Source organism: Channa argus, chromosome 17, assembly GCF_033026475.1.
Source record: "Channa argus isolate prfri chromosome 17, Channa argus male v1.0, whole genome shotgun sequence".
NCBI lineage: Eukaryota > Metazoa > Chordata > Actinopteri > Anabantiformes > Channidae > Channa > Channa argus.
Genome location: NC_090213.1, coordinates 11100717 through 11119068, shown reverse-complemented (window position 1 = coordinate 11119068; position 18352 = coordinate 11100717). Strand labels below are relative to the sequence as shown.

Below are 18352 nucleotides of genomic sequence, written 5' to 3'. Positions count from 1 at the left end.
AAATCAGGAATTGAATTCAATGGTTTTAAGTTAGAGAAACAGAAAACGCATTTTCAGAAATGCTTCTTTGCTTTCTTGCTAATGACTAAGATGATTTCATGTTAGTATTATTTGAAGCTACAGTCAACATTTGATTAGCTTAGTTTATCCTGGAAAAGCCTGGCTTATCAGTGCTGTTATAATTCAAGATATGACAGTGTTCTTTTAAGTTAATTCAAATGTAATCATGTTACAAATCGAACCATGTGAAGTGAAAACAGGAACAAAAGTAGTTAATAATGCAAAGATTTTTTTTTTTTAATTTAAGGACACACAGTGTGCACACTATTTTAGAGATTTTTAAACAGAGAAACTGAAAGAGAGTGAGTTCAGATTTCCTTGGCAATTAGTAGCTTCGTTTGCCCACCTGTCACCCGGCACACACACACACACACACACACACACAGGTGTGTGATAATGACATAATTGTCCCGGAGCACACAGCCATGCAAATAGGGAAGATGGCATGTGTTGCCATCCGTAGGTCTCTGCCATCTATTTCCATTATTCTAATGCACTGCTACTGATGACCTGCTCTCACACAATTAACAGTCAGCGAGTGAGAGAGCGACAGAGGCAAGAGAAGAGAGAGAGAGAGAATGTGCGATATTTGAGAAAAGTATTTTTCTGCCCTCATCTTTCTATCCTGATCTCCTGGCCTATTTTTCTGAAAAATGGCAAACCAGCTGTAACATATGGTCACTTTTCCGCTCTCATTTTTGTTTGACTTTTGTCATCCCTTCATCCATCCCTGGAGGAAGAGTTGGAGCTAGTGTAGTTCAACTTTGAAAAAGAAGTGAGTGGAACTATCCTTCACTTCTCTGTCTACATTTATCGTGCCATCTTCTCCTCCACATTGTTTTCTATGTCTTCTCCTGCCCCTTTTTTCCCCTATGTGTGTGTCTGTGTGTGTGATCTTGAGAGAATGGGCTGTTGATTCTGGTCTGTTCCTTGGCTCCCCGTTTCATGGTCTTGGCCCAGGTCTGATCCCTGTGATTGGATCGGGGGGCTTTTGTGGTGGCTGATGGGACAGAATTAAGCCAAGTGGCACACACTAAGCACGCTCCATGGCAGGCAGATGGACGGAAAGTGAAAGAGCTGTGATTTCTCATTGTGTCCCGCCGTCTTTTGGGGTGTGTGTGATACACACAGAGCACGTCCTCCATCCAAGAGCTCTATTGTCCAATCAGTGGCCACCGCTTCCTGGGTCCAGAGACACGCCTCTCCAAGATTTCATCTCTGTATCAGACCACAACTGGGCTGTAAGCAGCTTAGAGAAGAATAATGCAAAGCAAGATGTAGCTGTTCAGTCTTTGTTCAAGACCGTGTTAAAACTGTCACTGCAGTCACTGCACTTTCTTTTTTTTTTTTTTTTTGTATTTAGTTTGTAGTCTTTCAGAATCAATTTGAAGCTCGACATATTGTGCACATTGTTTTCTGATACAACTAATTTTAAAATATAGTGTTTTTATTAATATTTATGTTTTATTACATACTTGATCAGTGCACTTGCTGTTGTATCCAGCTGTTGCCAATGAGCTCATATGCTCAAGAGATTTGGGAAGTAAACAGATGCCTAAAATGTCTGTTTAAACATGTTCCAAAACCGATTAAAAAATGTAAAGGGGTTAAATAATTGAGGCGAAAAAAGTTCCCATAGATAATATTTAACCTCTTGCCTTCACAGCTTCCTGCAGCTTGGCCTCAATGGGATTTACACCACAAGTGTGTGTAATTGACCCACTGCATTTCTGCGCATACATATGTGAGTGTGTTTGGGTGAATGTGGCGATTACAGCAGATTACTTACACCCATGTTAAAACAGGAATTAGGCCCCAATAAGAACTGCTTAAAGGGCCTAAAAACGTCAAAGATAATCATTAGGCCAAGGGGAACATCACTCATTGCATCATGCAAACACCCACTCTCATCATTTCACATTAAAAGGAGTAAATACCCCTACCCCGCCTTTTTACACCCCCCACCCCTCCTGAATCTAGCAAACTGAGCCGTCAGCAGCGGTGCTTAACTGCTCCTCTGATCTGGACATTAGCAAGTGGGCTTTTGGAGTTTTATTTCAAGGGGGAATTTGTGCTAAAGAGCCCAAAAAGCCTAGTGTCCTAGCCAGGAAGGGTGGACAAAATGCTCCCCGTCCAACCCATCCTCTGTCTAGAACTGATTCAGGCAAAACCTTTTGTCTCCGGTTCGGAGGGCTGAGCGACAGAAAAATAGAGAGAATGAAAGAGAGACCATAGGAGATAATAGTGGAAACATGACATCCTCAGTAAGGGTTGAGTGATCTACTTAGAAGGGCCATGGCAGGCCTAGCCAGCAGAAGCCAGATAGATGCCTGAGCAGGCTGGACAAGGACCAGGCACCCCTTTAAATCTGTTACTATGACTAATCTCTAATCTGGAGATTTACTCTATCTGCTCCCCTCTCCCTCTGTTTCTCTTTCTCTGTTTCTACTTCACATCTATAAATGGAGCAATCTGTGAGTATTTCAAAAATGCATTTATCCCCAAAATGTGTTATTAAAACTGTCTAATTCCCTGCACATCCCTCAGCTACTCCAGCACCACCCCCTAAACCAAGCCCCAACAACACACACACACACACACATTTTTTGCAGATGGTCACATAATGCACAATCAGCCAAACAAGACGGTTGATTTTAGGGTGGAATGTTGGACTCCCTCTCCCTTGGAGGGCATCCTTGGTGGACACTGCTCGCTTGAAGCCATTAGATATTATGCAGTGAGCCAGCACCAGTCACAACCATTCTGAATCTCACTTTAACAGGAGAGCTGGAGTAAAGTAGGGCTCGCCAGCTTACACAAAGTTGTTACACATATTAGACAATTACTATATACACCTTGCGGAAAGTGCAACCTCCAATAAAAGCAGCTCTTTTAATTTTTGTGTACTTTGCAGTTACTTTGTTGGATTTTGTCCTCGGTTTCCTCCGCTACCAGTGAAAGCACCTTTCCCCCCTGAAGCACTCAACACATGGCAGTCTTGAAACTTGCATGATGAAGACATGCTGTGTGATAATAATTAGGATCTGGACAAAAGAGGTGCTGTTTAAGATGGAAATGTATGCAGTCCCATGTGTTTACTGTGATGCCAACATTTTCCATTTTGCTTAATTTTTTTCTTCTGACCTGGTCATTTTAATTTCATTGTCCCTTCGTTGATGACGAACAAATGTTCACTGATACTAATGTGGCACAGGTCAAGAGAGGAAGGGTTCTACCTAATGTGCTTCTTCGTCTCTGCTTTCCTCTTCATTGCCGTCAAAAAACAATGCCTCCCTCCTCCCTTGTTCCCGATTCCCTATACTTAGGCCCTTGCAGCAATTATGCCCAATCACGAGGCCTCAATAGGAAGCAACCAGGGCTTGTTTGTGCCTCTGCGGTCATTAAGAGGGGGGCGAAGAAAGGAATTAATGACTTAATTGAGGAGGAGAGAAAAGGGGGAAATCACACAGACTCTGGGAGCGGAGGGGAGAGTATGAATGGGGCGCCTGGAACGCTCCTGGAGCAGGGGATTGTGGGATTGCTGAAGTGTGTCAAGATTTTGGTCGTTCTCCAGAGCAGATGGCGGCTTGTCGTTCGCATACCATCTATTCTCCTCTTTGTCAACCCAGAACGGCTTCTTTTGTTCCTCCCCATTGCTTTGCTGCAAAAGTTCATGAGTGGAGAAAAGAATAAAAAACTAAACTAAACTGAAACACTGGTCCAGTTTGCTCCAGATCAACAGTCTCAACTTCTCTCTCTCTCCCTCCTAAAGTTTTTGACCAAATCAGAAAGGATGCTGTGTCTGAAGTGCTGGTGTGCCAGGCTTGGCACATTGCTATTCATTCCTCTCTAATGTGGCAGGGTCCCCCCACTGCCAAGCCTCCGCTCCTGCTCCACAGACTCCTGATTACTGTGGATAAACACACAGGAGGAGAGGCCCCCACCCCCCTTTTCTCCATCCATACCCTCTGAGACTTGAGAGCTATGCTACCTCCAGGAAATTCTGGCTCTGTTCGCTCTCACAATTTCTCTTCGCATCCAAGATTTCAAAGTGATAAAGTAATCAGGAGAACCCTGAAAAACTGTCCACACCACTGAAATGTTCCTCCTTGATTGTTGCATTAAAAAATGCAAAACAACGGATGTGGCACTGTTAAGCCTCAGGGTCAAATGAGCTGATTATAGCAGGCTGAGGTGCTTTTAACAGTTTCCTTTTTTCTTTTGTCTTTCATGTGTCCTGATTCCTGAAAGCATTCCTTCTGTAAACAGTAACAAAAAAACAAAAAAAACAACTGAGGCTTATTTGGAAAATGGTTCATACCTTTGCAGGGCTGAATAATTAATGTAAGCTAATGCTAACAATGTATTAGTTATTCAAATGTGATCCTTCCAGACAACAGCACTGTTTACCCCCTATTACTCTCTCTGATCGTCCACTCCAAAAAGGCAGCGCATAAAGAGAAGAAAGCAAAGGAGGAGAGGAGAGATGAGTGTGTGTGACACTAGCAGACACCAGCCAACACAACAAAGAAACACAGTGGGATTAGCATGATAGAGAATACTAGCGCTTCACACATTAATACATGAACTATAGCCATAACCTTCAGGGCCCCGATGCAATATGCATCTCCTCTACCTCCTTCAGACTTTCTCTTTTCACATCTCTCTGTCTTTTCTTTTTTCTTTTTTGCATTTTCTCCCCTCTCTCCGGTCTTTTCTGTTCTCTGCCCATCTCATCTTCTTCTTTTTCCCACCCCTCTGCTCTTTCTCAGTAGACGTCTGAAGGGTCCTTCAGCCCAGAAGAGATGGGGACTGGTCTTACCCAGGGCAGGGGCCACTATGTGAGGAGCGGTGTGGCACAGGAGGAGAGGAGAGGGCTCTCTGTCTGGAGGATGGAAGGATGGTTATGTGTCTGAATGTTGGGAGAGGAGGGCCTCCCATTGATAGAGAAAGGACCAGGTTGGCTGTATGGCTGTACTTGAGAACTATGGTTCTCTATCACAGGAGGTGAGAGTCGAGAGCCAGGTCATGCATTAGCATGTGTTTTGTTTTCGGCTTGGCTGTTCCAGAGTCCGTTACTCAGTTGTATCACTAGCAATCAGGGGGATGGAGAGGAGAGTAAAGCCACCGTCTTGTTTGCTGAGCAGTATTTACACAGTGTGTTAGGATTTTGTAAAGTATGTAAATCTTTCTAACCCACATTTATAGTCCTCAGATGAGGGGATTTGTTCAAATGTTGTGTTCCTAATGCTCCCTCTGAATACACTGCACGTTAAACGTTATCTTTGCGAACAGTTTTTTGTGACTGAGAAACTTTTATGGTCACACTACTAACTATTACTAACTTAAACTAAAATAAATCATTTTCATCATAAAGCCATTCAAGTTCTAAATTTCATATAGTGGTATCCCTTTTCAGTGAGACGCAATTGCACTGGCTTACATAATTTCCTGTGAATCCCCCAGAATTCGGTGGTAGGAATTGCCACTGCTGCCACTATCAATTAAAAACAGCCCAAGGTAAATACATTGATCAAAAGTGGTTTCCGATTTTACTAAAATCTTCAGGATTATATATTTAAATCACATCAAACGAATGGTAATAAAACATGAAGGTCAGTATTAATGGAGAACGTATAATTAAACATTATTTAGCATTATATTTTGTATATGGGGCCACTGGTGATGCTGTACCAAAGGGAAAATCATATTGGTGACTTTAATTGATTTTAAGATTCTGGTCTTAAGATTATTGTTTAGTGTTAGACATCACGTCTGCCATTAAACTCAAGTGCTGAGATCCAGGAGCACAAGTTGGACGTTTTTTGTTTCTGTTCACATTGACTTTGCAGATATGAAGATTTAACTCTGTTGTTCTTGTTGCTGAAAAGAAAAGAAGCCTGCAAGAAAAGTCAGAAATCTGAAATTCCGTTGCAAAAATATCTTAATATAAGTTAGGCCTGTGGCAAATGTAGTCGACTTAAAGAGTTAAATCAGCAATCTGTTCTCCGCACATGAACTGCGATCAAACTTTGCATGAATAAGACTTGCATTGGTGGCTCGGGCTGCATTAAGTGGTATCTTTTCAAGGGTCTTTAAAACAGATTTTCACGCCAGCTCCTGTCCATGAATTGCTTTCATTTGTGAGTCAGCAGTGCTCAGACCGCCTGAAGCAAGCTCCTCAAGGTGATTCAGTCTGGGAATGTCTTTGAACCACCATGACCCCCCACCCCCCACCCCCCACCAGATACTCCTGCCTGCAGAAAAGAACAATGCATCTGCAAAAATGCACACACAGTTTACCCCCCCAAATACACACACACAAAAAAAAGCTCACCACCTTCTCTTCATCAAAGATAGGCTTGAATTACATGCAATTAAGGTGTTTCCAAAGCCACCATAAAACAAAAAAACTCATAGAAAAACGAGCTGTGGATTCACCATTGACAATAATTGGCCACTAACTTCACACATTGTCACTCAGCACCAACAAGGTCAAAGATGTGAAGCTGACCTGTTTAAAAAAAAAAAGTACATGCCAATCATGACAACAGTAAAATCCCCAAAGGGGCTGTGAAACAAAGTAATTTAAACGCTGAAAGCTATAGACCCCCTCCTCCATTTCCCCTTTTGATAATGATATCAGTAATAGAGTCTTTTGTTTGATAATGAGAGCTGCTATTTCTGATAGGGAATAATAATACATGGCTATTACAGTTTCATCTGTTGAGATTGAATGAATAACAATGCTTCGTGCAATATTCAGCATCACACTAAAACACACAAATTCTGTATGTCTGTAATTTTGGGGTTGATTTTGAAGTGGCCGGCCACCTCGGTCAGGCAACATGGAGGGGAAAGCAAAGGTCCTTGGAGTTATTGCTACGGCTGTAACAATGAAGTTGAATTCTGAATGCTAATCATATGCTTTGGTCCAGCAATGAAGTCCTGGCTGTTCTCAACCTTTGATGATACTGTTTTGATACTAATTATACAGTGGAATAATAATTAAGTTAATAACGTGGAGCTCTCTGCATTTGATGGAAGAGAGCATGTTTGTGGTGATGGGACAGACCGACACTTGTAATAACTGACTCCGTCCTTGCTGTTTACAAAAGTTGGAGAGGTTGAGGTCACAATTTACTCTGATAATTATGGTGTAAATCTTCCAAATTAGGCATTTAAGTTTGAGCATGTACCGTCCGAGAATGATTTAGACACTAAATTTCTGAAATTCTTTTTTTTTGTTCTTTTTTTCTTTACGATGTGTGATCAGTCATCTTTTTTACAGTGCAACCTGTGAGAGTGAAAAACCGAAAGAAGAAAACTCTGCAATAAAGTGACAAATTTCTGCTGCCAACTTCAATGACTCCAGCTGCAACTGCCAAAACACTGATTCACAATCAGACAAAAAGCACATTCTTAACTCAAAACACTGTGGTGATGCTTGAGATAGAATTTCTCTCCTTTGTGGGATGGATGATAATAGGTGAAAACAAAGAAGCGGGGTGTAAAATGCTTCAGCTGAGCGTGATTACAGCTGTGGCCGTCATTAGGCAGCCTCTTTAATGTAATTGATGGAGTGGATTCTCATAGCAGACCTCAATAGACTGGGCAGGGTCCCCTCGTTTATTTGGACTCATCTGCATTTGGTCTGTGCATGCGTGTGTTTATGTGTGTATGTGCACATGCAGGCATGAGGTAGAGCCAGAGTGTGGAATAATTACAACTTCACACTCTTCAGACACTTAGAGAAAAGAGCAAAACAAAGCGCAGTAATCAGTGTGTGCATATGTGTGTGTGGTTTGGTACTTTGGTACATTCGAAGCACAATTGTGCAAATGCGGTCTCAGTGTCTATGTATGTTTGTGTGCATATGCCTGGTTGAATGTGTGTGTAGCTACTGAGTCTCTTAAGTGTGTGTGTGTGTGTGTATGGGCGAGAGAGAGGGAGAGAGACTGTTTGCATTTGCTCAAGGATCCTGACCCTTCAGAAATGACACGTTTTCTCTATCTACCCCATCCTTTCCCCACACATTAGGTGCTTACAAAAGACAGAGCACTAATGCATCATCTAATTGGCCTAGGCTCCTGCCTCTGCCTCTCCCTCCATCACTCTATTAGCTCAGTAATTACCCATATGCCTCGGCGAGGCAGGCGTCCAGATAATGGCCGCCTCAAGGGCCCTTGAGCGCGGCAGAGAGGGGCCGCAGTCTGTCGCCGCGGGAACACAGTAAGCTCTCCAAACTATCCCAGCACCGCACTGGGAAATACACAATGGGGAAGAAGTTTGGCAACTTTGTACCTCTCTCAAGAAAAGAAAAAATAGTTATGAGTTCAGGGAGTGGAGATGCAAATTGAGGCATGTACAAATTGGATTCTATGTATTTTGCTATGCATTTAGGCAATTTCAGGTGTTTATGTGTCAATATGCACCAAATAATACTTTCTCTAAAGGCATTTCTCTACAGGACACGTAGACATATCTTCACATCTGTCCTAATACAGTACTCTGTTCTGGTAGGCTTGTAACTATGTAACGCTGAACAATTCTGCACCTCTTCATTTACATTCCGTGCCAGTGCACTAGGTGGACTATGTTTTCCTGTCATGTTTATTATAACCACACTTTATTGGGACTTTTAACTCTCCTACAACTTGTGAATATCAATTGTTTCTTGTAAACCTCAGTTTGTTCATCTTTAGATTATCATTTTTCTGGTTGTGGTTTTTTTTGTAGCAGAGAGCAGCTGTAATTTCCCTGCAGGAATTTCCCTCTGGGATTAATAAAGTAGTTTGAATCTTGACTATTGAATCTTTTTGTAAGGAAACAGACAGCAAGTGCTTGAGGATTAAGGTGTTGGAAAGGTGTTTCTAACCTGTATTAACTTAAGAGGCTACTGTAATGGTATCAATAACAATTCCAAAAGTTGAAACGCATTTAAGAAACAAATGTCAAAACACTGCACAGAGACAAAGTTTTCACATATCCAGCTTTAGCCGCATTCACACATGCACTGGAATCCTCATCTTCTCCAGACTTTACCTGAAGGTGATGTTTGAGAGAACGCAAATGTCGGCGTAAGAGAGTTTGGAGATTAGCCAGACTTTATTCTAAAAGCCCTCTAGTACAATGTCCAGATTATGTGCTTGAGCCGGTGCATGGATAGATCGCACTGCTCGGCCTCAAATTGTTGAAAGGATTTAAAACGAGTGTCTCTCAGGTGACTGGCCCAGTGTCTCTCTTTTTTTTTAAACTTTTTTTTTGATGCACAACTTCGATGCGTTGTAACCAAAACACTGTTTCCCACAGCATAATTTTTCTATCATGGCGTACCATGGTGTACACACTGACCCATCACTGAAATCATCAGCAGTGACAGTGGCAACAGTACTGACAGTGTTCAGAGGATCTCCCGCTGTGTGTCACATGTGTGAAACGACAATTCCAAACAATGTCAATGTTATTCTCATTCACATGACAACTGTGACAGAATCAGAAGTTCTGAATTTACATTAGCCTTGTTTGAAGATAATACATTGTAAGATTCATGATAAATCCACAATCCCTTTTCTATGAAATACAGACAAAAGTAAAAGAACTTGGTTAAACAGATAAATATCTTATTTTGTGCAGATTTTTCCTGGGGTTTGGTCTCTGAAAAACAAACCTACATATTGGTCTCTCATAATGTTATTCTTATGTGTTGGAATCTTGTCCATTACAAACCTACACACATTTGCTCTAAACTAGGTTGAAGGTAAACAAGTCAAATAAAAGAATAAAAGATGGACATAAATGTACTAAAGTATAATTTTGGAAACAGCACAGAATTAAACTAAAGCCTGTTTCCTATAGAAATTCTGAACAATGTCAGAAGCAATCAGCAATCAGACATCTGCTTTCATCCCATCTGGACTAAGTCAGGAGAATTTAAGGATTCCAGTGCACGTGTGTGGCTTAAATCAGGTGAATCCCCAGGTGTTTCTAATGGGCACAGCTGCCTGCTGCAGGACCAGCTGCAGGGTCATCAGCTGGGACCCACCTTTCACTGATGTTGTACTCCTTTAGTCCCAGTACATCAGTGGCAGGGACATCCCGGTGCACCTCATCAGCTGGCCCTAGGAGCCATGTTTACCCTATGTCTTATTCTTCCTTCTAATCCTATACTCTGTCTCCTCTGCCAACTCCTTAAGCTCTTTCTTGAGTTTTGAGAGGGATTCTAGGGCCTTATTAAGTGTTGGACTAGTAAGAAACCTCCGCAACCTACTTCCACCAGAAAAAGGATTGTCCTCAAACCCACTTCCATGCACCCAGTTGCCAGCTCTTTATATTTCCCCTTCTTACTCTTGAAGGCAGCTTCCATTCTCCCCTGCCATTAGACCATTAGCTACGTCACAATCGCATTTCAGGTAGAATTATATACGGCCATAAAAAGGTTGTGGTGATCTCCTCTGGGAGCGGGTTCCACTCACATCCAGCTGACTACTCCTTCTGGATGCTTTTGTGTGCCTCACCAAGACCTCTGCTAAGGTGGTTGTGATACCAGCTGTTCCAAACCTAGATCACTGCTATCTTCTGAACCAGAGATGATGTCTTTCAAGCTCAGGTTCTGAGAGCGACAGAGATGGCAGGTTTCTCCTAAGACATACAGATGGTGGAGATCTGTATGTCTAGACTCGGAAGAGTGTCATACATGGACCTAATATGGCAACTTAGATCAAGGATACAGTGATCACTATGTTGATCACTGATTTCCAGGTTTTCCAGTTTCCGTGTTTGTTTTAGTTCACTCCACTGATTTTCTACCTCTCATCAACCATCTTTGTCTCTTCTGAGATTATCAGTTCTTTCTGTTCTTTTGCTGTGGCTTTTGACCTGATCTTGCGAATCCTTGCAGCATTCTAGCTGAACTTCATAATGCATCTTTGCATAAAACAATCAGTTGTTTCTCTCTCCTTCCTATCTAAATCTCTCAATCCTAAATGCTTTGAAAAAAAAATCATAATTCTCCAATCTTCAGTCTTCAGTTACTTAATTGAAATCTGATAATCTGCCACAGATTCCCCCCTCATCCCACCCCCAAATGACACTTCAAAAAAGAATACAACAAAGACCTTCTTAAATAATTCCCCCACTCTGTGCAGCATATAATATGGATTACAGAGTGCTTTGCCTCTTTCTCTCTCCACCTCCCACTCTTGCTCTGTCAATCTGGGATATGGTCTCATCCCTCCATCCTTCCCAAGGCAGATTTTGTGATACTCAAGCTGACCAGGCAGTATTATCTGTTTTTTAAAATCAGATAAATAAATAAATCAAGCATCCAGCAGTAATGCTAATATATGCCCTAAGAGGGTCTAAGGCTTCAGATCTATGGACTTAATCTGGGTTTGGGGAGGTATCTTCCCTTGGCCGTTCAGAGATTTGTGAGATCACTGTCAGTCCTGAGCCAGCTGAATTATCTTTGCGTATTGTGTTAATCTGTTGGCATGTAGATTGTAGTGGACTAAGGTTCAAGTGGGAAGGATTAGGGGAGATCTGAGCAAAGCTGATGCAGTCAGCCTTCTCAAAAACAGCCCATGCATTCAGGCCCCTCTATGAGTTTTTTTTTTTTTTTGAACACTGACCAAAGGTACCACTGAAGCATGGTTTCTCATTCTCATTCTCATACACACTCGCACACAAAGATACACACAAATCGCCTCCATTCTACCCTCTCCATTCCAGATAATTCCCCTCTTAAAATCTCCCCTCAGACCAACCACTGCGAGTGCAGGACCCAAAATGCAAAAACCAGTGGCCATACCCACTCCACAAATCCCAAAACCTTTTAGAGCTACTTGACAGAGAGAAATCCATCTGGAGAGGATATCCGCCGTCCATTACTTAGAGACTAATGTCTAGTTTTAACTCAGCACTGTTTATTTACATCATAACATCCAAATAAAGCACATTTTATGCCCCAAACCAACCCCAGTAATACCTTATTAAGATACTTCTAACACACAGCCAGAACACGGACAAGGTTTGTAACTTTGTTAATTGTTCATTGTCAGTTCAATAACCCAGCACTTTGTGTCGGACTCTCCATGATTATCTCTGGAGAGTGATAAAATCACTTCAGGTAAATGAGTGATTGGACTGGAGGACCGCTGAAGTACAACTTAGCAGTCCTTTAGCAGCTTCTGTTTGCTAAATGGAGCCATGGAGTTGGGAGGATGAGGAGGCTGGAGGGGTCAGAAGGGTCCATATGGACCAGCAATTGGATGACTCTCGGAGAGACGAGCAACCAATCACGTTCTCTATAAATCCTCGACCCCTAGACCCGGAGATCTAGCAGGAGAGCCGGGATTTCATTTCCACCAATCACTTGGTTTCAATGAAAGCTAATTGAACAATTCTAATCTCTCAGATCGTTTTATTTGGTTTAAGTTCTCGGTGACAGAAATAACAGTGTTGGAGGTGCACTTGTCTTTATGGAAATATAAGAAAAAAAGTATTTCTGTGGAAGTCGTTGTCAAGTCTTCTAGAACAAACAGACCGCTTTGATCCTTACTAAGACGAGAGGAATAGAAACACTATAGCTACGGCACCAAATGGCATGAATAAAACTGGAAAATATATTCTCACATATTAATAATTTTATGTATAGTAAAGCCTCACAAAACTTAGCATTGTCGAATTTTGCACAAAGATGAATGACTCCACTAACGAACAGTCTGAAAAACAGAGCTCGTGGTTTCATCTGTGTCATTTAATCAAGCAAATGTCTTCGTTTGGATCCATCTCACATTCCTGCTTTATTAGTGGAAGAATCTTCTGGGTTGTTCTGCCTGCATTGATAAGGTTAATAGGGCTCTAATATGGTAATTGTCTGGTCAGAGACGAAGGAGGCCAAAACATTTTAATTAAGGAGTCTTTTTTCCTCTCCTCACTTGGTTTGTACTCCTGCCCTTAAATTATCTTCCAGATATCAAGACTTCCAGAGCATTTGTTTTGTCATCTCTCCAATTAAAACAAGCAGACAGTCAGAGAAAGTCGCTGCCTAATTTTGTTTTGTTCTTTTTGCATTTGTAAACCATGAGTGAGCTAATAAAATCTGATTAGCAGCGGCCACAGGACTTCTTCATTGATTCTTGTCAGATATTATCTTCCACAAATGTAATCAGGCTCAACTCTGAATACCACTGTTGCTCTTCATTTCATCACTGCAGCATCAGTTTGCTCTCTTCATGTTATTGCAAAAAGTTTTCTATAATTGCCACCGATTGTAAGGGCCCTCCTTTTTGAACCATGTTCCAAAGGAATCTTGTGCTGAAGGAAAAATATTAAGTAGAGCAAAGGGGAAATGTGAAACAAATACTTGCAAGTCGGGTAGAGCAGTTACAAAGAAAAACAAAAGCTCGATTAGCATTAATGTCCAACAATTAAAGCAGGAGTATTCATAAAGGGAAGGATCTTATTAGCTTGAGAAAAACTGAATAAAATGGACCATTTCTCGGCTGCTTAAGCCCCAGGATTACTCAACCTTTGGTGGCGGAGAGGAACAATGTGGCTTTTAAAAACCCATTTTGGAGAGAAGCATCTGTTTGACAATTATATGCCTCTAAGCTGTTTAATAGGTGGTTGGGAGAGGTCTTTAAGATCCTCATTCAGGACTAGTGATCTGACCCACAGTGTTTGAGGCATCTCTGCCTGTGTGTGTGTGTGTATGGGGGGTATGAGAAGGGTTTTATGGAAAAGACTGACATAAGAAAGAGACAGACAGAGTGAGGGAGTTTTAAGCCTGCTAAGCAGATCAGTGTCTTTGTGTGCGGTCAACAGAGGCACTTGAAACTTTCCATGAGCCCCAGCTGTCTGGAGCTAATTCTTCCTTTTTATTGCTCTTGTACAGAGATGAGGAAAAGACCTAAGAATGGCATTTATGAAATACTTACAGAGCTTTCTTGTGTCTCTACACTTGTTGAAATATTCTGCTGCAAAAATGTTACATATCAAGGGATAACGGTCCCCTTAAACCGAGGGATCAAGAAAATCTGAGATAAAAAACCTAAACTAATGACGAATGTTATTCATGAGACTTTAAAAGTAAGGTGAATTCTTGAATGCTAGATAAAATATTAACTGTTTCTGACCCTTTTGACTTCTTAAAGCATCCTGTTTGTGTTTACAGATTGATTAAAAAAAAGAAACAGTCAATAATCTGTTTTCCCAAACGATTTTTAATCACCCTTTCAAATATTTGTGCTGTCGCTTGTGTAGAGTTGTGTCCTTTAGGATTTGAGATGGCCACAAACAACAGGAAAAAAAAGCCAGAAAAAAAGATCAACAAACAGGCAAAGCATAGAGACAGAACAGTTTGAGGATGAACGCTGCTAATCCTGACCTCAGCTAATGCTAATGCAAATGCATGTTTATCAAATATGTAATCGACATTAGTTAGAAAAACAAGGGTCTGCCAGCACTCTGCTCTTTGTTCCGTGATTGTGGAAAAGGGAGATTAAGATGGGCTTTAGTGACGCTCAGATGGATGGAAGGAGAGAGGGATGGAGGGACGGCTGGATGCACTTCTGTTCTCTGTCAAAAAAAAAGAAGGGAACCTTTGCTTAGCTGAAAATGCTTTTTGTTTCTATGCTATGCTGTCAGTAAATTTGACACCTGATTATGAGTCTGTTTTAGTCCTTAGACAAAAACTGGATTTATTCAAAATGTATTTTAATTAATTTGCTTAATTCGAAAGCCTTAAGAGACTAGTTTGTGTTTGTTTATGTGTTTGTTTTGGTTTCTGACACTATAGCTGCCAAAATTTTTAAAGATGTACTACAAAAGAAACAAAATCCAATCACCTGTATCTCTTTCAAGTCATACAAAAATGACAACATGGTTATGCACCAAACAATTTATTGGCTCTGAGCAGTAGCCAAGAAACCTGCAACTCCAGGAAGTTATTGCTCTCAACCAAAAATTAGTCCAGCACATTATCCTCCATTATATTATATGACAAAATAAGCTTTAGAAATGCTGGTAGGCAGTTTTCTTATTATCGAACTCGAGTTAGATGTTAACATTGTTTGCAATCTACAGGTAGGTGAAGTTTTATGTAGTAAACACAATATTACACTGATACTATATTTATTGCTTATACCTTATAAATAAAAACAAATTTGGACTAAGAACTCATTTTTTGTTTTATTTTCATCTTGATAAAAGCCTAAAGCAAATACGATATTTTAAATGTTTTTCCTCAGAGCAAAAATGTAAAGCGAATCCTACCTTACCTATGAGGAGTTCTCCTGTATTACGGGCAAAGTGTTTGGGGAGTGTTCTTGGTAGTTTTGCGGGGCAGTTTTTGTGGTTAAATGTTTACAGGATGACACAGGGGCACATCCCTTGCTAGTTCGTGCCTCCCCTGGGCACTCGGAGAAACAGAGGTAACCTATTTTCTTTGGCAAGGTTGAGCAGTCACATGGAGACTGTGTTGTTTGATTGCATTGCTCCTTTAGGCTCTCTTACCTTGCCGTCTCCATCTCTCCTTTGTCCTCTTTTATCCTCCTCTTGCTCTTAATTTGTCTTAGGCACTTTTTTCATTTCCTCACTTGTCTCCATATTTCCCAGTCCCCCCTTATTACCCCCCTCCTCCTCTCTCCTTTATCCCTGTCACACAGGGATAAAGGAGAGGTCTGGCTGTGGTGTGTGTTGCGGCAATGTCCATTTGCTTGGTTGCAGGGTTTGTTGTTAGTAAATGAGGTCATTAGAAGACACTCTGACCTAACCAAAGGCATTTGTTCTGCATGTTGTATTTTTTACCCTCTTCTTCTCAGTATAAATATACACCTTTGATGAAACGGCCAGATGTTGGGACCATTACCATGTCGTTATATCACCCAACAAATTAGAGTGAAAAATACCATATTCCTTTCACCTTTTAGAGCATTAGATACAGAGCAGTTGGTGTCACAAGTAACAGTAAATATTGATACAAAGACAGAGAGAGAGCAGTATATATTCTTTTTTTTTCTCACTTACACACTTGTCCACTTACAGATGTTGCCTCCCACCTCACCTCCACCCTCTGCTGACCTGTCAACTTGATGTTTTGGAACATCTTGCAGCATGGTGACACCTCCAGGCAAGCCTGAGGGCCTCTGGGTCTCCTCTGTCAGTGGCATGCAGCCAGATCCCTGATGACACCTGTGAGCCTTGGCAGAGCTCCTGGTTTACAGTAGTTGTTAGTAGGCTTTTATGTCAAACAAAACACCAACACAATGTGTTCCCTCTCACTGTACCTCAACAATTCCCCATATCCAAATGACTCCAGCCCACTTTCTCCTGCACTCAAAGTGGCCACAGCTCTTTATGGAATGATATGCTACTGTAAACATTGCCAGAGAATCAGTCTTTTTCTCACCGTGTCAACGGGTTTTAATTATCAGTGAATGTCAAGGATGTCTGCCGGGCCCACCTCTTTTCTCTCAGAGCCAAACCCATTTCTTGTGTTGTGTAACATCGTCCCCCATTGTCTGAGCACACTCATAAACATACTTCATACGCAGCATCTCTGAAGTGTATTCCATTGTTCCTCAAGTGGGGAGACGAGTGTTGCTACTCTTCAAATGGACATTGGCACATCTCCTGAAACAATACAGTTCCCCCACACCACATCACTCACATGTGTTTAAAAACGCCAGACCTTGACCACTTACGCCTGGAAAGAAAATTACCTGAGCACAAAGCGGGAGCCCTTGTCTACACCATAAAACACATCATAGCACTCTTGTCATTGCAAGTGGAGGGTCTATTATAAACAATTATTTTAGCCCTTCACGGACAGTTTGGTCTTTGTGATGCATTGTGTTTTTGAGCAAAGAAGTATAGGCAGTAATCAATGGAGGAGCCGTCCGGTCAAGGTAAGGCTGCTGGGTGATCTAAACACCAACATACAGTATGTGGCACTAACCAAGATACAGATATATGATATATTGTATGCATGAATGCTGCTCAACCACAGAGAATATTCCATGTTGATGTGGTTGGCAGATGTCTCTTAAAATCATAAAACAGGAAACCTCAAACATAGTTTCCAGCATAACTTTAGTCTGGTCTCCTACTAAGTCACAGACTTCTTTAGTTATTTCTCATCTATTTGTTTTGTATTTAAATACACCTCATTGTGTAAGAAAAGAGTTGTGCATACTCCTGTGTTCACTTAAGCATGTGAATATACTATATTGCATATATACTCACATCTTTGCAATTATTTCTGCAGAGCTTCCATGTGTGTTGCTAGTGTGTACATCTTAAAGCAATATTCTCTCACCTAATTTTAAACAGTACAATCCGAATTTTAATTAATGTTTGCTCAAGACATCCACATACACTATGTTCATCATTTTAATCTAACTTTTTGAGGTCCAGTTAATGTCCTTTGCTCGGGACCTACCTGATTATGTAAAAATACGTAGTATTTTTTAAAGTTTTGACCCAATGTGATTGTGTAGAGTCTTCATACATTGGTTTGTGTTTTATATGCAGATGCATATGCCAGTTCAAAAGAAGAAGACAGTAAGTTGATGTAGAATTGGAGGTACTTTTTTGATTTGAAAAGATTTCAAAATATTGTGTGGGGGAAGAAATGAATTCCACAAGTCTGTGAGGCCCGATCTGTGTGTGTGCTTCCTTGTGAAATGTTGAATACACAGGAATATTGTGTTTGGGATGACAGCTCCATAAGTGCAATGTGCCACACCTGACTAATAAAACATATGACATTATAAAATAAACATATTTATACATACACACTCAGAATTGTTCTATGTTTATTTAGTTTAATCCAAAATATGTACAATATTAGTCATTGTATGTAAAGGTATCGGTCATGTGTGATTTGTTTTATATCTGCATTTATTTGCTGTAGAAGGATATAGGGATATGATGCACACAGTGAGAGCTAATTTCAGCAGAAAATAACATTCTGCTCAATTTACTAATTTTTAAGTAATTTTAATATCTTAATATAAATATATATTTTACTTCACTTTTAATTGCTTTCTATTTCAGTCAGTTCGCATGAGATATTACTTCAATTTATAAAGAAGCCATGCAAAATTAAATAGAAAATATTCAAATGCTGTAGAATTATGAAAAGGGAAAGAGGACAGAGATAAGAGAAAAAAAGCGAGAAAGAGAGAGGTGTGAGACATGTGGGTGGACACTGGGCATGGTGGCAATAGGCGCAGGAGCTTAATGATGAGGTGAGCCAGAGGAGAAACAAAGCAAGGACAGACAGAGA

At 40.9% G+C, this 18352-nt stretch overlaps 1 protein-coding gene across 3 annotated transcripts in view; it reads left to right on the top strand.

Moving 5' to 3' along the window:
- Positions 1–17142, top strand: part of rps6kc1 (ribosomal protein S6 kinase polypeptide 1) — a 48435-nt gene extending 31293 nt beyond the window's left edge. The window contains exon 16 of one of the 3 annotated variants that reach the window (XM_067483058.1): positions 16108–17142. In XM_067483058.1, the coding sequence (XP_067339159.1) occupies positions 16108–16155 (48 nt within the window). In that variant the 3' untranslated portion in view covers positions 16156–17142. Of the gene's footprint in view, positions 1–4835; positions 5564–16107 lie in introns of those variants that run through there. The other 2 variants (XM_067483054.1, XM_067483055.1) reach the window with 2 other exon arrangements.
- Positions 17143–18352: the final 1210 nt, after the last annotated feature.